Consider the following 21,867-nt stretch of genomic DNA (forward strand, 5'->3'; position numbering starts at 1 on the left):
TTTACTTTACCGAGCAAATTGATCTGAGGGAACGGCTACTGGTGAATCCAGCGGATGATTCGAAAAGGTTTCCACATTTGGTAAGTAAATTTCTCCAGGTCTCATCCCGATCAGTTGTATCAACATTTAGCCTGGTTTGCACGTCGGGAAGTGGGAGCTCAAAAGGAGTTGTGCAAGGCTCGCGTGTCTATGATCAGGCGACAGCTGGCATTCATCCAACTTGTTCCAGAAGCTTGTCGGTTTTCTTGACGTTACCTCCCGTCGCGTTGGCTCAGATCTGGCGGCATGATCCATAGACCTGCGTCTATGCAGCCCGTCGTACAAAGCCCCTGGTCATCTCAAGGCTGCGATGTCAGCCGAATCATCGGATGGTCGAAACAGCCCACAAGGCTAGACTCAAGCTTGGCTTGGCATCTTGTTCTCCTCGTCTCCCGTGGAACAAATCGAAGTTGGAGTCTCGACTCGCACAAGGGCAATTTGAGCAATTTTGGTATCACAAGGCAAGTGGTTTCAACTCTGCATTAGGTTGGTGGACCAATGGTTTCTGGACCACGGTAGCTGCTAGCTTCCACGATCCAGGCATTAGGGGTTTTGTTTTTCCGTCCAATAGGTGAAGTTTTGACGTGCCGCGTCACTAATCGACTCCCGATGTCAAACTAGTCAAGCATCGGCATTGGAAATATGAGCTCTGCCGAGAAGGAGCTTAGCATTATGCCATGTCTGGTCTGGGTAGAAGTTGAAGACATGTCAAGCCTGCACAAGAAGAGCATCAAGCGTGCATCCACCCTCATCGTCCAAGTAAATCTGTCTGTAGGAGCCTCATCCACCTAGCCACAAACTGGTGGCCCACAGTCTCGGGAGCACGTGGTTCTGTTCATGCTTTGGAGGTGAGCTGCGTCGTTAATGAATGTGACGGGTTCCTCCTGCCATTGGACGAACGGCAGTCTCATGCGTTCTAGATAAAGGTTCAGAGTATCATTCTTAAGCGCGACTGCTGGTGGAAGACCAGTCCTTCCCCAAATTTTACGCGCTGCTTTAGATGCGATTGGTGGATATAAAGCCCATCAATCAGTACTGTTCGAGAGATCTGCTTCCCATTGATCTGTCAGGGGTTCTGTAACTTACAATCGCCCATAAGACGGGAAGCCGCCCGGGAAGCCGTGGACGCCTGTTCCTTGTCCCGAATCCCGCACCAGAGAATTGGCATCGATGGCGAGTTTACCCCGGGAGGGCTACTGGGTTAGCTCGACTCAACAAGGTTCGCAACCCGATTTCTCGGTTTCGTCAAACCTTCGCTGTCTTTGCAATAGATATGTAAAGCCAATCACTCTGCCGTGATAGGGCTGGGCGATCTGCGAGGTCTGCTTTCGCACAGGGCTGCCTTGACAAAAATTCAACATGGGGTTTCAGATAGTTGCGATTCCATGGGCCCGAAGCGACTCCTCCAAACAACTCCGAGTCTAGTTGATATTGGTGTCGCAACTGCTTCACAGGATCGAAATGATCGCCATGAGTCATCATCCTGCAATTCGCCCACGGTGCTGCAGGACTACTGTAATGCTGTCCGCCAATCTCAGCCTTGTGTCAGCGCGATGAACTGAAGTGATCTAGCCCTCCGGCTGAATGCTGACACCTTCGTTCGGTTACGACGTCGGCTTATTCTACATGCTATATCTCCAAACTGCCGGCTGCTTCGACATTCCATTGACATTGAAGTATGCGGAGAAGGACATAGATCTTGCAGCATGCTCGGACGTGACTTGTGTGTGGTTGGTTTGATGCAACTTGGTTCACCTGCTTTTCCTTCTACACCGGTGCTTATTTTCTACAGCGTTCTTTCCTTCGTGTTGCACACTCGCACCCATACAGCCTAATTCAATCATTGGTACGCAAAATGGCATTCCATCAGGATGACCACATTTCGGGGCCGAGCAAGTCGTTCGAGATCCTCACCAAGGCGGAGGCTGTCAAAGTCACGGATGAAGGCGTTGTTCTAATCCCCCGTCCAAGTGACGATGCAGAGGACCCCTTGGTAAGAGCAATAGAAATTCATGGAGGCACTCACAATCAGGAGACTAACTCGGCGGCGACAGAACTGGTCCTTCTCCAGGAAATCTCTGAATCTGGCAATTCTCTTCCTGGGCCTCTTCGTCGGCTTCGCGGCCCCGTTCTGCGGGCAGCTCAACCTCACACAGCAGGCGGCCCTCTACCACAAGGCCACCGTCCAAATCACATACTTCAACTCGGCGGCGTCAGCAGGCCTGGCCACCGGCGGATTCATCTGGTGGCCCCTCAGCCACAAGTTCGGGCGCACCTCGGTCATCTTCTGGTCCCTGTTCGGGCAGCTGGGCTGCCAGATATGGGCGCCGCTGATGACGGGGCCCGACGACTACGTGCCCTACCTCGTCTCCCGCTACTTCTCCGGCTTTTTCGGCATCGTCGTCAGCGTCCTCGGCCCGCGGTACCTGGTCGACATGTACTTCCTCCACCAGAGAGGCAGGGCCTTCACGTTCCTCCACCTGGCGTTGAACTTTGGCGCTTCCTTCGGCCCGACTGTCTCGGGATTTGTGGCTGGCAGGAGCTACTGGCCCGTCGAGTACTGGTGGTCCGTGGCGCTGTGCGCCTTCACGATAATCGCGGTGTTCCTGTTCCTCGAGGAGACGACGTACGACCGCACGCCGGGTGCTGTCAACCGCATCAAGCCCAATTCCTGGCTCAAAGATCGCTATGAGACGTTCTTCTTCGGGTCTAAAGTGGGTGCTGGTGTTTCCTGGGGTGACATGGTAAGATTCTCTGCCTTGGAAAAAGCATTACACCAGGTACGCGTTGACTAACTTCCTCGCAGGGCAGAGTGTTTCTCCAGCCATTCAAGATAATGTTCGCCCCAGTCATTCTGATCATCGCTGGTTTCGACACCATAGCCTTCGGCTTCTACGTCGCCCTCAACGCCCTTACACCAGTCTGGCTTCAGATGCCGCTCAAGGCCGGAGGCCTCTACGGCTTCACCGTCACAGAGAATGCTGCGTTCACATTTGTCCACTGGGCCGGCTTCATGATAGGCCTCGTCTACGGTCACTTCTTCAGCGACCGTATCCCTCTGTGGCTCGCGGCACGCAACAACGGGATCTGGAAGCCCGAGTATCGTCTCCACGCCTTGTGGCCTACCAACTTCGTCCTGATGCCTCTTGGCCTGGGCCTGGTCGGCGCGGCTATGCAGTTCCGGCTTCACTGGGGAGTCATGGCCGTTGCACAACTCTTCGTGACCATTGGCTCGCTCGTCAGCATCCCCACCACGGTCAACTACATCTGTGAGTGCTTCCGTACGAACACGGTTGAGGCGACTTTGTTGCTCAATTCAATGCGCTTGTTCATGGGCTTGTCTATCAACTTCTACATCCAGCCTTGGATCGCGGCTGTGGGGATTGGTTGGGTCTATGGCCAACAGGCGTTTTTCACCCTGTTTGCGTTTTGCTTCCTGATTGTCCTGATGGTTTGGGGCCGTCAAATCCGTCAGCTGTCCCCCTTCAGCACTTCGAAGTCTGAGGAGGGCCAGCACATCCTTGACAAGGGGCTCGAGGAACACGGCTTATAGGTGTAGAGTTACCAGCATGAACTACTCCTCCTTCTGCTCTTACACAATCTCAGCACATGATGCAAACTGTACAATTTGTTAGAAAGTGGAAGATGCTCGCAAGGATGCATTAATTACCTTTGGGTAGCATTGTCCGCATAGAGTACTGTTTCGCCTCGAAATTGTTCATTAGATCAACTTTGCGCCTCGGACCAACGCTTCAGTACCCAGAGCACTGCGTCCACGCCAACCTCAGGCCCCGTGATGAGGATACTATGCCCGTGATCCAACCTCGTGATGTACCTGTTCACACTCGACAGACGGAGCTGGCTCGCTCTCAGCTCGTCATCGTGCAGCCTTAATTTACCCAGAAACGCCCTGCACTCCAGACTCTCCTCCTCCGTCCCATTCCCCATCTCCTCCCCCGCCTCAAACATCAACCTAAACTCCTGCGAGAAGTCCGCACGCACAACCGCAAGCGGGATATCCCCCAGGGCCTGATTGGCAAGCTGCTGCTCCCTCAGGAGCCGCCGCGCCGAGACCCTGCAGTCCTCGTAGTCGGTCGCGGCCGCCGTCCGCCTGATCATGGCGGCGACGTGCTCCCACTCGTGCTCCGTCAGCCCAGAGCGCTCGCGCGTGCGCGTGACGGCCCCGAAGTCGACGCCCCGCGTCACCTCGAAGAACACCGGCGGCGGGATGGACGGCTCGAACAGGTCGTACATGAGCTCCGTCGCCGCCTCCACCAGCACCATGCCCGCGACCGCCGCCTCGAGCGGCTCCCCGGAGCCCCGCTGCTGCTCCCGTTCCACGAGGGCCAGGAACGCCCGCGCGCAGATGCAGCCGTACGAGTGCCCGACCAGGACGTACGGCGGGGCGACCCGCAGGACCTGCAGGAGCTCGTACAGCTCCCGGGCGGCCTGCTGGGCGGTCAGGACTATCTCGCTGCCTCTGCTGCAGTCCAGATCTCCGCGGCCCAACTCTGAGTAGCCATACCCCGCGCGGTCGTGGAAGTAGACGCGGGCGTGGGACGACAGGAGCCTTCGGAATCGTATGTATGCGGCGCAGGGGGTGCCTCCCCCGGCGAAGAAGAGCACGACCGGCGAGCCTGGCGCTCGCTCGGGCCCCGAGGTGGACACGTAAAGCTTGTGGTGGGGATCAACGGAGACGAGGGCGTCGATGTCGATTGTCTCCCAGGGGTTCCACAATTGCTCGTTTGACGATCTTCGCCAGCTGGAGCTGTAGCTGCTGGAGTTGTAGCTGCTGGAGCTGTGGCTGCTGGAGCTGGATCTCCGCGTCATGATGTGGTTTCAATTGGAGGTGTCTGGGGCATCGTGAGCCTCCCTCGCTGAGACCGTTCATAGCCACCACCACATCTGGAGCGGTGAACGCACACAGACCATTTCGAGAGTGTGACAATGCGTCCCTGCGATGGTCTGCAGCAGTAAGATGGGTAGTTCTGATTTGACGTCACCACGCAGCCCGTTCGAGCAATTGGAGAGCTCCCCTCGACCTCCCGTCAACCACCATGTCACCACTCAGCATGACTAGCTGCTAGCACCCCACAAGCAAAGCGCCCCCTTCGTATCCAGGTCTGGGCCCCGAATCGAAGATGGGACGGCTTGCTCGGATGTGTGCTGTGACGGCCTTAGGGCGACGGCAAAGTTCAAGTTGGTGCAAAGTACCAGCAATTTCATGTTGATTATTCCATTGAGAACTCGTCTTTGGCGGTTAGAGGAATAAGTCGGATTATAAGCTGCGAAGTCCACCAGTGGTCGAAGAAGAGGCACAGATGATGACTGAATTGAGTCCAGGAAACCATTCGGAGGACTAGCAGAGTGTACAAGTCGCCTGCAATGTGCACTTGAAGATTCTTGAATTTTGGTTCTGCAAATCAAGCAGTCCTATCTCACTCCCTCACAAACAGCCCAGCCATGCCCATGCCCGTGCCCACACACATGCTGACCACGCCAACCTCGCCATCGCTCCTCTTCAGGCCGTGCATCAGGGTGCTCGTCATCCTGGCACCGGTGGCACCGAGGGGGTGACCCAGCGCGATGGCGCCGCCGTCCGGGTTGATCTTGGCCAGGTCGCCCTCGAGGCCCAGCTTCCGGATGCAGTACAGCGCCTGGCTCGCGAACGCCTCGTTGATCTCCCAGCGGTGCACGTCCCTGTTCTCCAGGCCGACCTGGCCCAGCAGCTTGGGAATGGCCAGCGCCGGGCCGATGCCCATCTCGTCCGGCGCGCAGCCCACCGACACGGCCGACACGAACTTGCCGAGGATCTGGCCCGAGAGCCCCAGCTCCGTCGCCGTGCTGCGGCGCATCAGCAGCGTCGCCGCCGCGCCGTCGCTGACCTGGCTCGAGTTGCCGGCCGTGCTGGCGCCGTCGGGCTTGAACGCCGGCTTGAGCTTGGCCATGCCCTCGACCGACGCGTTGGTGCGGATTCCGTCGTCCTCGGTGACCGTGATGGTCTTCTCCTCGCCCACCTTGTTGCCCTGCTTGTCGACCTCCTGGAAGCGCGTGGTGACGGGCGCGATCTCGTCCGCGAAGTACCCCTCGGAGCGTGCCCGCGCGGCGCGCAGGTGGCTCTCCGCGGCGAAGGCGTCCTGGTCGGCGCGGGCGACGCCGTAGCGGTCGGCGACGTTCTCCGAGGTCAGGCCCATGGGCATGATGCAGTCGCGGGCGTCCTTGACGGGCGAGTCCTTGAGGGCGGGCCAGACGTCGACGGGGATGGCGCGGCTGCCGTAGTTGCGCGTCATGCTCTCCATGCCCGCGCCCACGCCGACGTCGATGGCGCCCGTGCGGATCTGGCCGGCCACGGCGGCTATGCTCTGCAGGCTGGAGCTGCAGGCGCGGTTGACCGTGTACAGCGAGGTCGTGGACGGGTAGCCCACGTGGTTCATGGCCATCCTCGCCGCCTTGGACCCGCCCAGCTCGGACAGCACCACGCCCACGGCGACGTCGTCGATCTTGGAGGGGTCCAGCTTCGGGTTGGCGTCGAGGGTCGCCCTCAGCACCACCGAGAGCAGCTCCTCCGGGTATGCATCTTTCAGTTGGCCCTTGTAGGATCGGCAGATGGGTGTGCGGAGCGAGGAGAGGATCACGACGTCGGTGGGCGCCTTGGACAGGACGGCCGAGATGCCCTTGGGGAGTGAGGCCATCTTGTCTCTGAGCGGGTTCAGTGACGTACGAGACCGGAACGGTGGGGGGGGGGGGCACGAGGCGCGGGTCGAATTGGGTGACGGATGAGTCCCTTAGGATTGCAGTACAGCTACTCAAGACACCAATTGAGAGCCTAGATTTGCTATGGGTATAATTGAAGCGGTATACAGGAATGTAAACAAAAGAAAAGACGGCGGAGAGAAGGAGACGGTGCCATGGAACAGACGATAATGTCCGGAATAAAGCTCGGCAGTGTCGACGTCGGGAGCAACACCCGGCGTCGGGAAGGCGAGGTGGGGGACAAGCTCTCTTCCGGGGAAGCTCTCAAGCTCCTGAGTGGCCATTGGCAGCACTGCATTGCTGTGGGGAAGGCCTGTCGGGAAAAACACAGGCCCGGGGGATTCGGAAGGCAGTCCAGCCCGGCTATTTTCCATCCGGACCCTCGACGTCTTCGATTGACCTCGAGCATGCGAAGCTGTCATGAAGATTCCAATCCAACAGCAACAGTGAAGTCTGACCTATTGACATGGGTTTTTGGAGAAGCTCTCTTCATGGCTCAGAACGAATGAGCCAACCAGGTCAAGCAATCGGCAAATATAACGAGCGGTTCACGCTGGCCAGTTGCCTACAGGCACGGACTGCACTGGGGTTGCGTCTGTCGCCTTGTTGGAGTTGGCACGGTTGGGCCTTTTGCTTAGACCTATGCCTCCAAGAGGGTAAGTCTAGTTGAAGAACTATATGATCGATAACAAGGGCAAGTGTGAATATTCGCGTGTGATTTCATATGAAGGTAGGAAGTTCACACGTAAATAGAGCATGAACTCCGTGCTCTGCTACGATCTGGGTTGAGCAACTCTTTGCTGTGACGACCTCTTTGCAAAGACTTGTACACATCCACGAGCCTGTATCATCTATCCAAGATACTCGCCCCAAACCGCATTTCGCCTTGTTTGCAAAACTGCAAACATTCCAATTGCTTGTCATCATGGAACACGATCGCATCCTTAACAGAAACGCCTTTTCTAAGCGTCTATACCCTGAAACGCGAAGCATATCTCAAAGCGAAGAAGGCCGACATCTGTGGCGAGCACAGTATCACCAGACCTGTGCAGTACCTTTGCTTAGGATTTGGGATCACTACTCCGGAAGCCAGCCCACCAGGGATCATATCATGAAGTCAAGGGAACCAGAAATGCGCCTCGACACGTACGAAAAGCGGAAGAGCTCTTTGGCTAAGCATCTGGACTATGAGCACTGGACACCGGGTCCTTACATATCATTTACCAGCAGTCCAGCTGTGATCCAGGGCTATGTTATGAAGAGGAGCGGAAGGAGTCGCGGGCCCCATACGCTGACTGTTATCGACCCAAGCAAGCGGATAAGTATGGGGCTGCCCATACTGGACGTCCTGGCTGAGATGCAGAGTTACAGGATTCCGGACCCCTACGGACGAGGCAATCAATATTGTTTCGGCGAACACGTCTGCCTGTGGCAAGTCATCGAAGCCGAAATTGTGGGACACTTCCCATGGGACTACCTCGAACAGAAAGATAACTGGTACCAAGACATAATCCTGCCCGCGTTTAGGGAGTTCACAGAACAGCACAGAGTCAGGCCCGCTCAAGGCTCCATTGATGACTTGCTTCGTGGTTTCCACAACCTGTCTGGCAGATTTTTCACGTTCAGTTGAAGTCCACGGAAGGCTAATCAATTCTTTTGTAGTTGGACATGATGATTCTCAGTCTTCAGACACAGGCTCTGCGGATGGAAATCAAAACTATTACTCTGACATTGAAGAAGATGCAGACTTTGTAGAAGGGCTTAAATGCCGCTATCCTGATGGAGAATATGATTGGGACACGGATGAAGACGTGGAAGAAGCCAGTGCAGCTGATGACATGATAAAGATAATCGAAGGCGACTGGAGGTGACCATTGGGCATGTTTCACATAGCCTCCTGGCCTGTTGGCTCGTCTCGTCACTAGAAGAGACAAGTTGATACTCAAAGTATCTGAACGGCTCTTGTGTCGTATTCTCTTGTTGTGGTGTCCGTGTGTATATGTACCCTCAAGGCTGCCCACTATTTGGCAAATTGGAAAGGTCTTCGTACGTGGCACTCATCTGCTCCCTTGCCTGAATCTTGTTCCTGAAAGTTGTATACGCGTGCCGACGACTGTCGATAGCCTGGTACAGACCTCGCTGAAAGACAGATCGCATATTCAAGTCACACAGATATTTGAGATCCCCGTGAGCTGTGTATTTACGGTCTCACAACTTATGGACAGCCAGCGAAGGCTTTCGTCAGTTTCAACTCTTCTTTGATTCCTTCTGTTCAACTACCAATGGACCAAATGTAACGCCAGTTCCATGAAGCTGTGGAAGTGCACAGCATCAAAAACTCCCCGCCACCAGAACGCACACGCTGCCAAAGCGAAGAGTGCTGCCGAAAAGTGATCCGGCTGCAACATCAGTTTGAGCATCTCCAAGCCGGTAAGAACAAGAAAGGTGAAGCAGCGAATCAAAATCTGTCCGTTGACAGCCAAGGCAGCCCGTCGAAGTAATATGATACATAGCAAGGTACGCATTTGGTGATCTTGTCTCACCATAATCATATCATTCTGGTCTCAGCCGTGAGGCCGGACTCTTGTGAAGCGACAAATCCATATGCTGGAGCCTGCTTGACAGCGCCGAAGAAAACAACAAAGTTGCGAACAGTCGGGGTATCATAGCAATCAATCTCGGATCCCAAGTCCAATGAGGGACGATCCCTCGCGCAGGCCACCAGCCAGTCTCAGTCTCTTAGTGGGACTCGTCGGTTCAGCGCGTCTCGCCTCGTCCGCGACGCTGGCTTCATACTTGCGCTTTGCACTACCTGACAATCCAGACTTGTTAATCGGGCCTCTCAATGTGGACTGCATTCTCTGACTTTTCTCAGTCGCGATAGGCGTCGGCGTCACATCCCTCGAGTTGTGGGAGCTCGCAACCTCGAAACTCTCTCGAGGATCTCTCCTCAGCATTGCTGACGCCTCCTGACTGGCCTGGCTCTCATACACTTGGCTGTCTGTTTCAGTGTGCTGACTGCGCTGCGACGGGAGTGGCCGTCGGGGTGGGGGCGAGCCGCGTGAAGTGAATGACGCCACCTGTTGTGCCACCGACTGGAGAGCGGCCCGAGCAAGCTCTTGGTTGTCGTCGGCGGATATCGTGCTTTCTCGGCTTTGATGAGCCCGCTCGGGGCGTTCATTACGGGCGAAGCTGAGGCCTCGTTCGGGTGTTTCTGGAATAAAACTCCGGTTGACGAAGCGGCGCGGCGGCTCGGTCTGAGGTACTAGGTCGGCTGCTGGCAGCAAATCGGAGCCGCGAGGCCTAGGCGGGTTTGGCGTTGTTGGAAGGGATGACATGGAGTGGACGGCCCGGGAATGCTTCAATGGCTGCCGCCCGCCCGATCTGTTCGGAGTAGCTGGTGTTGAGGGGGCGCTGCTGTTTTCCTGCGTAGCTGCTTGGAGAAGGACGGCGAAAGGCGCGTCGCGGCTGTCTCGATGTTTAGGCGTCTGTCGTGGCGTCGTCCTATATTGTGCCGGGGACGCTTGCGCAGTCTTTGGGGTGTGGAACATGCCCCCTGGGCTTGCCAGTTGGTTCCAGAGTTCTCGTTTGTCTTGCAGGCGAGTCCGGAGAAGGTCGTTCTCCTCCCGTAAACTGTCCATGTCCTCCTCCTGGCGCACAATGAGCTTCTTGGCCGCCTTGAGCCGCTTGCACGCCTCTTCGTAGTCCTTGCGGATCTTCTCGTTATCTTTGATAGCTTTCTCACCCAGATCCCTCAGCTCGTCGTACATGGCCTGCGAGATCTCCGGACTGGGGCTGGGAATCTTCCTTGCTGGTTGGGCTGGGGCCTCGGCTTTCTGCCTGCTGAAGGCCTCGAGCTGACGAAGCGTCAGCTCCTGCTCGACAGCAGCGCGATGCGCATCTTCGTCAGCTCGGACGCTGAGGAGCTGGTACTGGAGCTTATGGTGGGCCGTCTCCGTCTTCAAACGAGTGTGTTCTGCGAGGCAGGCTTGGAGCATGGCTCGAAGCGCATCGGGCGACGCAGCGACGACTGCATCTGGTCTCGGTGCAGTGTAGAGGCCGGAAGGCGTGGCCTCATGGCGAACTGTGTTCAGTCCGGTGACTGGAGGAGACAGCATACGCTGTCTCTGAGAGCTCGGCGGGGCCCTGCTGCCGGCGCCGTTGGTGGGCACCTGGGAGGATGGCGGAGGGGTCAAGGACGAGGGTATGACGGAGGCGGAAGCTCGATCTTCGTTCAATTCGGACTTGAAGGAGTGGCCAGGTTCGACAGGCGATGCAGGTCCCTCGGTCGATGGGAGGCTCGCAAGACTTTGTTGTGATGCATTCACGACGGGCCCGTCTAGCGGGGCATCGTCCTCGACCGTGACGACGGGCCTTGCGACAGCCGCGTCTGAGGCAGACATCGTGGGTGTATTGGACAGCGCTCCACTAGAAATGGTCGCTAGGCTTAGTCAAAGCGAAGCAAGAGGTTCACAAGCATGCTATGCCGGCAGGAAACGAGTGCGACCGCGCGACAGCAGAGAGGAGCAATCGAGCTTCACGCCCCAGTGATGTTGATTCGAGCGTCCTGAGCGGAGAGGGGAGGGAGAAATGGGTGAGCTGTATCTTCACACTACGGTCGCATGGTGGAAAGGTTGGTCGCCGTGTGACAGAGCTGATTTTCGACGGCGGAGCGGCGATGGTGGTGTGGTGTGGTGGTGCAGCTGGTGGTGCGGTGGTGGTAGTGAGGAAGAGGGGGTGGGAAGACGGTGAACGCGAATGAGTGCACAAGAGCCTGAATGCCGTGCAGCGCCCGCGCCAGCGCAGAACCAGCGCAGACCAGGGCACGGCAGCCAGTGTTTGAAGGATGGTTGGTCCTGCCTTGCGCAGCAAATCAGAGGGGCTGGTCCGGGATTGGCTGTCAACTTGGCACTAACTGCGTTCGTGTCCGTGCCCGCGGCCACGCACCCCGGCATCCTTGTGCTCGTGTACCCGTCACGGGCCCGTGTACCCATGTACCCAAGCTTAACAGCAGCACCCTATGGCCGAGCTCACACTCACCGCATTCAGCTTGCCCACGGACCTCCTACCCGTCGGCTCACCCCGCCATATGTCTCTCTCCTTAGCAATACTCGACGAGTCGATGAATGCCTGACGGTTTCAGAAGCGGCTCAAGTATAGGATTGTAGAGATTACATCGTGCCTGGCGACGCTCATTTGCTCCACTGGAGCGGCCTTTCCAGCATAACCTTCGACCAGCACCTGTGCCAACAGCAACAGGTTTACACAGCCACTACCAGAAGAAGGTATCCACTGCCAGCTTCAAGGCCAATGTCAAGCAATACCCATAACATGCCTTGAACACATGGGCCAGGTAGTCCGCAAGAGAAAGTTCAGGTAGACGAGTCGAGACGAAGAGGCCCGGGCAACCAACGCCTCTTCACGTCACCACCACGTGATCAAAAGCGAAAACCCGATAACTGCCAGCACTCTTTGTATGTTAAGCACTGTGACTGTCGATGTTTAACTACAATGCCATCACGAGTCCAACGATGCCAGAGAGCCCAGCAAGCACGAGGTTCTGGCCTGCCCCAGCCACAGCACCGTTGCTCTCCGTGGAGTTTGAGGCCGAGGTGGACGTAGCAGCGGAGCCGGAAGCCCCAGTGCCAGTCGCGGACGACGAGGCAGAGGCGCCTGTCTCTGAGGGCCCGGATGCCGCAGACCCAGTCGGCTCGGCCGTGCCAGAGGTGGCGGAAGAGCCAGTGGCCGTGGCGGTTTCAGCCGCCGTGATCTTCTCCAGACCGGCCGTAATTGTCACCGGCAGGAAGGTGTCCGAAATGCCGCTGAACGCGCCGATCATAATACCGGGGCTGTTGGCCTCGGGACCAGCAACCGTCTGAGTACAGTCTGCCGAGTCGGACGTGATGTGACATTCGGCGTCCATCGTGCTGCGGATGATTAGCCGTCATGCTGGCACGTTGGTCGAGTACCTGGGGAGGAATGAAAACTGTATCTCGGGCACACTCACAAAGCATCGGCGTCGGTGACGTGGAGACCAACGGATGACCCGCCATCGACGAAAGTGACGCCAGGTCCGAATCCGCACTGCACGCTTCATTCAGCATTATGGCGAGGGAACACAACGGTCATGGTAGCCTGCTTACATCGCTGCCATCGGTACCAGGTGCGCAGTTGACGTAATACGACGTGGCGTCAGGTGCGGCAGATATGACGGAGGCGACGATGTTCTCGCCCTCATAGCCGTACAGAAACATGCTGGTGACGGAGCTTGACTGCGCCATCGCGCCGGCAACAAGGGCGGAGGCCACTGCAAATGAGTGAGAATGCATGCTGGAGTCGTGTCTTTCGGTCTGTACGCGCGCGAGAGAGTTTCCAGAGAGTGGATTGCAGTTGGGGCGGCTCAGGGCGACGAAGTTATGAACGAGTGACGGACGCTGTGAAAGAAGAAATGGACAAAAACGGACGGCTGGAAGTTCGTCTCTTTGCTTGAAGTCTGGAAACTCGCCCCCTGAGATCCTGAGCTAGCTGTTTTCTGCCACTCAGCCAATCGTTCAGTTACCGTCGATCAGTCTCAAGGCCTTGGCTGTCAGCCGTGGCCTCTTCTGGCCTAGCCCCTGGTCTCAGAAATTAAGCATCATGAAAAATGAGCCGCGTGGGACACCCATGTTCATGGCTAGGCAGCATTTGCCCATCGCGCATGAAGAGGCTGAAAAAGCATCGCAGTTCAATTTGTCCTGTCGGCTAACCTAGCTAGGTGATCAGCGACGTCGACCGAGCAACCCATCCCGTCTTCGAATGAACTGGGGCTATCCTCGACCGCAGCGGGACAATCCCAACGTCCAAAAAAGAAAAGTCACCACGGCATTATCTCCGTCAATCTCCAGGTTCTGCCTGTCATCCTGCCATCTCCTTGCCAGGCATCATTGCCAGTCCCCACACCGTAGGCTGCTGCCTAGAAGTCGTCTTCGACCTTGACCATTTGAGGGGGTGGGATGCTCCAGTCTCCCCTCATGACATGATCCTCCCTTTGGGCCGATGGCTTCTGCCAACACAGCTCCCACGATATCAAGTGTGGCTTGATTCCCGCCTCGAATCGCCGTCTGTCGTCCCGAGCGGCAGGGCTTGCTGGCGCGCTGACAGTGCTGAAGAGAGGCTTCAATTGCTCTTCTACCAACGAGACGGAACCGACCGCAAATCCTATAATCTCTTTGACTCGCTGGTCCAGGAGCTCCCGCAACGCGCGTTCCGTCTCCTTGGCAGCATGCCGAAACATTCCGCTGGCGTGGCTCTCGGCGAAGTGCTTCAGGAGTTGGTCTCGCTCCTTCTGGCACCCGACGCCTGTAAAAACATCAGTGTCCGTCCTGGGGTTCTGGTGGCACGATGCGCTTACCCTTGATGTCAAACGCTTCTTGGAATACTGGAATCATGGTTCTCTTGACATCTTGTCGAAAGACGGGATGAACATTCTGTGCACCTTTTCGTAAATCGTCAAGGACCCGCCGAACACGGTGTTGAAGATCGGTTTTTGCAACATAGATAGCACCCTGAATTTTAATAAGAGCATGTTGTAACTGTGGGCCTTGCTGCTTGCCCAGAAGTCGAACGAGCTCCTCTTCGTAGCTCTGCCACTCAGGCTCCACTGAAATTGAAATTTTCGAATGGTGCATGGGCAACTTGTACTGGAAAGCACGAGTCCAATCACGAAGAACGGCGTCGAAAAAGGGTTTAGTGCTTCACAATGTCAATACACTGAGGAGTGGGCGGACTTGTACGTTGTGGAACTTACAGATCGTCAATCCAGTGGTACTCATGTGGGTACTTGCCTTTGCTCTGGTGCGACTCTCCCTGCTTGGAAAGGATGGATGTCTGTATATTGGCATGAAGCTTCTGATGACCATTCTGTTCGGGATATCTGTAGCGCCAACGGTTGACGGTATGTGGACACCGTTCTTGGCACGCGTCCAATGCTGCTCCCGTGTTCTTCAATGGCTTGATCCAGCTCAACTTGTTGCAGGAGTGCTTCAGGGTTTCAGTGAGTTCCTATCCAGTATTAGCCGAAGTTCAATGATGAGTTGAGGATTTCATTTACGAACCCAGAGGTGCCTCTGATGTATGAGGGCAAGCTTGTTCTCTCCCGTCTTTGTGGCGCCTTGAAAGTCGGCGCGTCCTGCACTGATGCGGTCTTGAATTCTGACAAACAATGTCAACAGGTCATTGAGTGTCGTGTCAAGCTGTTTCTCCCGCTGAATGAACATCGCCTCGAGAATCCATTGTTTAAGACGAGGTATTCCGGAATGTATCTCATCTGGAAAGCCTCTCGTCTTTTCCCCGTCGGGATGTTTACTCTTCCAGTAGGCACGCGCACTGGTACCGAACACCTCCACGGTCCCATCGTGAAGCTCATCGCTTTTCAACAAGTGAGCGTCTTGCTGGCGTTTCAAGAAAGAATTTTGGATGCGTTCAGCGATGTCCCGATTTCGCATTGACACCGCAGTCTGTTCCAAGCATTCCTTGATGGCCGAAGCCTCGCTCCGGTTCCCTTCTATTGACATGTTGTAGCTTGAGCCACTCGAGTTGGATCCCAGATTTTGTTGCTCTTGGTTGCGTTGCCCCAACCCGGCCGCGTGGAAAAATCTGTCCAGCTCCCTGACCCGAGCGAGTTGTCTCTGGATTTTAATATCGTTCTTGGCTGCCTTCGTGCGTCTCAAGTACACTTCCGATTCGATGTCGTCCGTCTTGGAGAGAACCACGCAGAATGAGCTCCGGTTGAATTTTCCATCCATCTGCATACGAAGTGCCTGGTGTCCTTTGATAAGACCAACGGCTGTTCTCTCCTCAGTCGCACGAATCGCCGGTGTGATTACGGCGGTGATGTCAAGATCCGTGGAATTCTCCTCTGCCACCTTCGAGCGCCTCTCCACTGCATCACCTAAGCCGGGAAGGTCTCTAAGGCGAAGCCCGTATTTGAGGATATCCGACTTGGTGTAGATGGTCACTTTTTCAATCAAAGGCCACAACGTCAGCGGCGCGTGAATGCCGCCATCAATACCCGGAGTGGAGTCCACGAAAGGTTTGATCATGTTCGCAAAGATCTCGCTGTTCGTCTCTGTGATTTCGTGTATCGTTCCCAAGACCTCTGAACCAAGTGATTGGGACTGAAGGAGTGTCTCAGTTGACATGTCCTTGAGTTCTTGCTCGTCAAATCCCCAAACTGCGGCGACAACCTCAAGTGTACCAGCAATGCTCGTATCTATGTCGGCGAGCTGGTCTTCGATGTCTTGATCCGTTTCAGAGTTGTTGAAATCACCACTGCCGTTGTTCTCTTCAATTCGCTTTTCAAGATCCTCTTTTAACTTGATATTTACGAACAACTTGTTGAGCTCGTCCGCAAGGCTCTGTCGTGTTCGGAAAACGACTTCGGCGCGATAGCCCGTAGACCTATGGTTGTAAACGACTTCGCACAAGACTGCTGTGGCAGCTTTGTCACTGCTGGATGGGAGCAGCTCCTGCTCGTCAAGCAGAGCGTTGATTAGAGATGTCTTCCCGCTACCCAGCATACCCAAAAGCCCAACGCAGAAATGGAAGGATTCATATGACTCTTTTGCAGCGTCTGGGACGCTGTTAGTGTCTGTAAACGATCCAGCAATTTCTGGTGACTCACCAAACTGCTTATCCCAGTCAGACAGCTCCAAGGCTCCTGTTCCGTCTTGTCTTTCATCGTATCGGCTTCTCAGTATGCTAGAAATCTTTTCTCCCAGCCTAAGACCGTCGAAGACGGCCTGCTGCTTGATATCGATGCGGTCGCGTTGACTCTCGTTTGCGCAGTTTTTCCAAAGAAAAGGAGACTCTTGTGGGATTTCAATCGATTCTCGTATCGAGTCGAGTCCCACGTCGTTCGTAGTCGAAGACTTCGCGACCGGCGCTTTTGCGATCCTGTTGGGCTTCATGATTTGCTTTACGTGTCAGAAGGACATGTTATAACGATGAGCAGTGCTTGAGATGTAGAAATGCTAGACTCGGTGATGCAGAGGCAAGACGAGTCCAAATTTTGTGAGAATGGTAGGTCGAAAGAATAATTCAATATCTGAGGGGTATCAGATGCTGTGATTAGAATGAGGTCAGCTTTGAAATTGGGAAGACCCAGCCTGAAAAGAACCAACCTTGCCAGTGTGGTTTGGGAAGGTATGATTGAAACCCGAAGTGGCTGCGCTCGTTTGCAAAGATAATTTACTCGAGCACCGCTGCTCAGCAAACGCTGCTCGCCGTGATGAAAGGTGCTTGAAAGTCAGTGCCAAAAAGATGAAAAGCAGCCAATGAATCTGAGCCGAGAGATGTGGTTCGATAAATGTGTGGGTGTAGAGGATCCCCAAATTTCTTCAAGTTGCGTGGTGCGATGTTCGTTAACAGAGAGGCGGAGTCACAACTCTGGTAGTTTGAAAAGATGGATCGTGAATAGTCGCTTGAGTCCTATGATAAGCTTCTTATAGGGTATCCTGTAGGTGGTTGCTCCTCGTGTAAGCTTTTGCCTGCTTTAGAATGATGATTCTGTAGTGAAGCACAGGAAAGCGATGCCGCAGAAAAGTCAGCTACGTGAAGTAGCAAAAAGTAGGTGTTGCTTTCCGCGAGTGGCTTGTAATCAGTCACAGGCCTGTGTGTGCAATGAGATGTTTCGGTGTGTTGAAAGTTGGAAGATCCTGAAGTTGGAAGTATCAGATAATATTCCACATGGGTGCATTCCGCGGGTAACGGAAGGGAAACTATGGGCGCATTGCCGTCTGAGATAACAGCTGGGTCCCGTCGGGTATGAAGAAAGCGCAGAATGACCGCCGAGCGGCAAGGAACGTTCCACGAATTGGTTGGGGAAAGACGTCAGGACACTATCTGGGGGTTGAGGCGAAATCGAAAGGGTACATGTTTGATCGACGAGGAGTCGGCACTTTAGGTCAAGGAAGGGCAGTGGGAGAAAGTCATGGAAAGTGCTACCTCGACGACCGAGCCTCTGATGTGGGAGAAAGCTGCGAGAAAGCTGCAAGAGACGAAGGTGATGACTTCAGACTCGGGCGCTCAAAGTGACTTGGAAATATGGCGCATAAAATCTGCACGGTGAAGCTGGTAAAGATCCCGTGATGTCGAAGCATCGACGGATGCAATGGAGAAAAGCACTTTTGGGTCACGGGAGGGAAGGTGTCATATTAGAAAGTGTCAATTGTGAACTTCGGCATGCGTCTACAGACCCAAAGCCAAGGTCCCTGCCCTCTTCCAAATCCCGGACTCATGCCCAATTCCATCAAGCACTTGGCCATCTCAATTACCCATTTGAAACACGAAGGCATGTTCCACTATGGTTCTGCTACCTGTCGACCTAAGCTTCTGGCGTAAAAGATCTCGAACCAGTTGTGGAAGAGATGCGCATTTCTCGAAGCGATGCTCACCATAGGCGAAAACGACTCCCTTACAGTGGAATGGCAGCCCTAGGCAGCCCACTAAATGCCCCCTCAGCCAAGTGCATGTGGAAAATGGACATCAACTTCGCTGTCAACTGATGCATTACATTCTGCCAGCAAAATAAGGAGCTGTATCATGTCTTGCACGTTTAACAGCACGGCCATGGAAAGGTACCCCTCGCCTCTGACACCAAACATGAGGCACGATGTTTCTGAATTAGCTCAGATTGTGTGTGCCAGCAACCAATGGATCGGTGCTCTCGCCCAGTTCATAAGCCGGGTGATTCTATGTCTTTATCAAACCCTTAGACGCTTCTGGCACCTTTGATCGCGTTCCACAAATCCGCTCGTTCTGCCATCACGCAGAGGGCCGCTCATATTATCAGACCAAGGCGTGCGTTACAGCAAGACCTGACCAGGAACTTGGTAATGACGCAGGCGTCGGGAACAACATTGACGTCAAAGACCCGTTGGCAAGCATATGTTCGAGTCAGAGGCGACCTCCACTTGTCCATCATTACAGAGGGCGCAAACCATCCAGATAGGATTTGAATGCCTTCAAAGGCTCTGAGGACGGGAAGCACTTGACCATCAAATGACAGCACGATAATATAGTGTAGGCACGAGGACTTCGAATGAACATGGGTCGAGGGCACAGAGCATGTGCTTACCACCTTCTCGGGATTGATGTCACGGCAGCCGTGGAGCAGGGATGATGACAGGGCTGGCCACGGAGACTTCCGGTCTCTAGTCTGTGATGAGCTGCAAGGACCCTCGGGAGATGGGCAGATTAAGTTGCGGGAAATCGACGTGTCATGGCCGATTTTGGAACGTACTGCCGACCACTCCACTCCTTGCTCTTCCTTCCATACCATATTAGAATTTTGTTGCAAAATGCTGTTGGTGTAATATTCCTGAAACCGATATGCACAGGCGCGCCGACACGACAAATGAGCTGGAACATGAAATATCGCCTGTAGGATGTACATTTGGTACTGTGAGCTGTAATGTACCTGGTAGAGGCTTCAGAGCTTCGTGTACAGGAATCGTCCGAGCAGTGCTACTTTCGTCCCAGTATCGACAATGCAGCATAGCATCAATCCTCAAAAAAATGATATGTGACATGACATTCAGATGGCTGTCTCCTGGGAGGGTTTCCCAAAGGAGGATTCCCAAATGTTGACTTCACAAGCAAGGGGATGGATGTGTGCTCTCGAGTCTTTCCAAGATGCTGAGAAACAATTGTACGCAAGCAGGAATGGGCCATTTGTAACGGGAGTCCTTGTATTTCGAGAGCCTTCTGGTGTTGCAGTTGCGCGTTGTAGCACAACAACGGTGGGTCAAAGTTCTAGCGCAGAACAATGTCGAGCTTACGAACATTCTAGATGGTCATCCCATCGTTTGGTGCGGGCGTATTATTTCCCCTGCGTCCGGCCAGGATTATTCAGCCGTGGCCAAGATCGAGCAACACCTGCAGTGGACCCACCCGACCCGGTCTTTGAAATTTTCTTGGTACGGAACAGACGTTCCAGGCTTTTTGACTACGTATTATACAGCCTTGTTTAAATGCTTAGGTACGCAATGCAGGTATGCGCACGAGTCTAATGATCCTTCTGCAAGACACGTATAGCCATCTATAAACCGTAAATACCATTAAAAAATTCAATGTAGGCTCTGTACGATGAGCGTATCGTCAGCAAGGCCAATTTTTAATTCGAAGCCCGACTTATCTTGGCCGGTAGAGCAACACAACATGCACAAACGTCATGTCACGTTGTTGAGGCTCTGACTCGGGCGGGCCTCGGAATGTCGAGGTGCCACAAAGACAGGGGCAGCCCGACGAGTAAGTATCCACATTGGTGACCCAGAATCCCCTGGACGGTCGTACTATGGCCTGTTTGAGGCTCGTTTGTATTTTTAAGCAAGGAGAAGCAGGATATCCCGCAGAGAACTGTAGGACGGCGGTGGAGATGAAGTTAGAAATCACGGAGGCCTGATATATAAAGGCCGACGGGTGATGCACTTGGATCTCGGTTTTATCCTGCATATATATCTTTAGACCAACAATAGATCTTTTTAACCCTTGTCTGATTCAACCTCCGTATTCGATATCCAACAGCGTTTAGTCTTTCACATTCCGACCACCAGCACACCGTCTTTCAAAATGGCCGAGAACACCAAGCTGTTTACGCCAATCAAGGTCGGCTCTACGACCTTGGAGCACAGAATTGCCATGGCTCCTTTGACCCGATTCAGGGCCAACGATGAACTGGTGCCGCTCGACGTCGCGGCCCAATATTACGCACAGAGGAGTGTCGTCCCTGGCACTCTGCTCATCTCTGAAGCGACATACATCTCCCCCCAAGCCCGGGGTTATGCCAACGTCCCTGGTCTCTACACCGACGCCCAGCTGGCAGGATGGAAGAAGGTGACCGACGCCGTCCACGCCAAGGGGTCCAAGATGTTCGCGCAGCTCTGGCACCTTGGCCGTGCCGCTGCAGCGGGCGAGGCCTCCGGAAACCCCCCTAAGGACGACACCTTTGACTTCACCAAGGACCTCGTGAGCGCCAGTGCGGTGCCCATCTCAGAGGGCGAGCCCGTGCCTCGCGCCCTGGCCGAGGAGGAGATCCAGGCCACCATCGCCGACTACGCGAGGGCGGCCAAGGACTCCGTTGAGAAAGGCGGATTCGACGGTGTCGAGATCCACGCAGCCCACGGGTACCTCATCGACCAGTTCACCCAGGACACATCGAACAAGCGCGAGGACGCCTGGGGCGGGAGCATCGAGAAGCGCGCGCGCTTCGCCGTCGAGGTCGCCAAGGCCGTGGTCGCGGCCGTCGGCAAGGACAAGGTCGGCATCCGCCTGTCCCCCTGGTCCACCTTCCAGGGCATGCGCATGAAGGACCCCATCCCCCAGTTCAGCTACCTCATCGACCGCCTGACGGAGCTGCAGCTGGCCTTCCTGCACCTGGTCGAGCCGAGGGTCCACGGGGTCATCGACAAGGACCCCGCGAACGAGAGCCTCGACTTTGCCCTGCAGGCCTGGGGCCGCGAGAGGCCCATCCTCGTCGCTGGTGCGTACACCACGGAGCTCGCTATCGATGCCGTTGAGAAGAAGTACAAGGACTACGCCGACCAGCTGGTTATCGTCTTTGGCCGCCGCTTCATCTCCACGCCGGACTTGGTTTACAGGGTGAAGAAGGGTCTGCCTCTGGCCGACTACGACCGCAACACTTTCTACATCCACCAGAAGAGGGGTGACAAGCGCGAGCCTGGATACAATGACTATCCCTACTCCGATGAGTACATCAAGGAGTTCGGCAAGCCAGATGTTGCGGTCTAAAGCTTCGTGGCAGCTTGAGAGGAACGATTGCTGATGTTTGAGTGAAGATGTACAGCCTAATGGGCTGATGGGTCGTGGCAGCGTTCGAGGCTGGTGATAACAGTGTCACTTTTGATGGAATGTTGAGAAACAAGTGAAAGGGCATGCGATGGGTACGGTACTAGACAGTAGACACTTGCATATGTAGACAAGATGATAGAGGCTTTAGAGCTGTGGCTTCGGATTGAAGTTTTCGTATATAGATACCAATAAACACAAGAATAATACGACCTTCAGGGACATCATCGT

The 21,867-nt window shown here is 54.9% G+C and overlaps 8 protein-coding genes across 8 annotated transcripts; 3 read left to right on the forward strand and 5 right to left on the reverse strand.

Annotated features, from left to right (window-relative positions):
* Positions 1-1,894: 1,894 nt before the first annotated feature.
* INS49_009570 (uncharacterized protein) lies at positions 1,895-3,592 on the forward strand (the record flags this gene model as incomplete). The annotated part of the gene is made up of 3 exons (XM_043170300.1): positions 1,895-2,032; positions 2,094-2,783; positions 2,846-3,592. The coding sequence occupies 3 exons, from the start codon at positions 1,895-1,897 to the stop codon at positions 3,590-3,592; spliced, it is 1,575 nt and encodes a 524-aa protein (XP_043024865.1).
* A 173-nt stretch (positions 3,593-3,765) lies between these two features.
* Positions 3,766-4,869, reverse strand: INS49_009571 (uncharacterized protein; the record flags this gene model as incomplete). The annotated part of the gene is made up of 1 exon (XM_043170301.1): positions 3,766-4,869. One exon carries the CDS (start codon positions 4,867-4,869, stop codon positions 3,766-3,768), a length of 1,104 nt encoding a protein of 367 aa, XP_043024866.1.
* A 608-nt stretch (positions 4,870-5,477) lies between these two features.
* INS49_009572 (uncharacterized protein) lies at positions 5,478-6,731 on the reverse strand (the record flags this gene model as incomplete). The annotated part of the gene is made up of 1 exon (XM_043170302.1): positions 5,478-6,731. The coding sequence occupies one exon, from the start codon at positions 6,729-6,731 to the stop codon at positions 5,478-5,480; it is 1,254 nt and encodes a 417-aa protein (XP_043024867.1).
* Positions 6,732-7,924: 1,193 nt separating this feature from the next.
* INS49_009573 (uncharacterized protein) lies at positions 7,925-8,663 on the forward strand (the record flags this gene model as incomplete). The annotated part of the gene is made up of 2 exons (XM_043170303.1): positions 7,925-8,381; positions 8,455-8,663. The coding sequence occupies 2 exons, from the start codon at positions 7,925-7,927 to the stop codon at positions 8,661-8,663; spliced, it is 666 nt and encodes a 221-aa protein (XP_043024868.1).
* An 801-nt stretch (positions 8,664-9,464) lies between these two features.
* INS49_009574 (uncharacterized protein) lies at positions 9,465-11,195 on the reverse strand (the record flags this gene model as incomplete). The annotated part of the gene is made up of 1 exon (XM_043170304.1): positions 9,465-11,195. The coding sequence occupies one exon, from the start codon at positions 11,193-11,195 to the stop codon at positions 9,465-9,467; it is 1,731 nt and encodes a 576-aa protein (XP_043024869.1).
* A 1,103-nt stretch (positions 11,196-12,298) lies between these two features.
* On the reverse strand, positions 12,299-13,121 carry INS49_009575 (uncharacterized protein; the record flags this gene model as incomplete). The annotated part of the gene is made up of 3 exons (XM_043170305.1): positions 12,299-12,719; positions 12,800-12,876; positions 12,936-13,121. The coding sequence occupies 3 exons, from the start codon at positions 13,119-13,121 to the stop codon at positions 12,299-12,301; spliced, it is 684 nt and encodes a 227-aa protein (XP_043024870.1).
* A 623-nt stretch (positions 13,122-13,744) lies between these two features.
* Positions 13,745-16,739, reverse strand: INS49_009576 (uncharacterized protein; the record flags this gene model as incomplete). Its single annotated transcript, XM_043170306.1, has 5 exons — positions 13,745-14,130; positions 14,183-14,523; positions 14,579-14,832; positions 14,886-16,402; positions 16,454-16,739. The coding sequence occupies 5 exons, from the start codon at positions 16,737-16,739 to the stop codon at positions 13,745-13,747; spliced, it is 2,784 nt and encodes a 927-aa protein (XP_043024871.1).
* A 3,661-nt stretch (positions 16,740-20,400) lies between these two features.
* On the forward strand, positions 20,401-21,579 carry INS49_009577 (uncharacterized protein; the record flags this gene model as incomplete). The annotated part of the gene is made up of 1 exon (XM_043170307.1): positions 20,401-21,579. One exon carries the CDS (start codon positions 20,401-20,403, stop codon positions 21,577-21,579), a length of 1,179 nt encoding a protein of 392 aa, XP_043024872.1.
* Between the last annotated feature and the right edge of the window lie 288 nt (positions 21,580-21,867).

This window comes from Diaporthe citri, assembly GCF_014595645.1.
Source record: "Diaporthe citri strain NFHF-8-4 chromosome Unknown scaffold_4, whole genome shotgun sequence".
NCBI classification, from domain to species: Eukaryota; Fungi; Ascomycota; class Sordariomycetes; order Diaporthales; family Diaporthaceae; genus Diaporthe; species Diaporthe citri.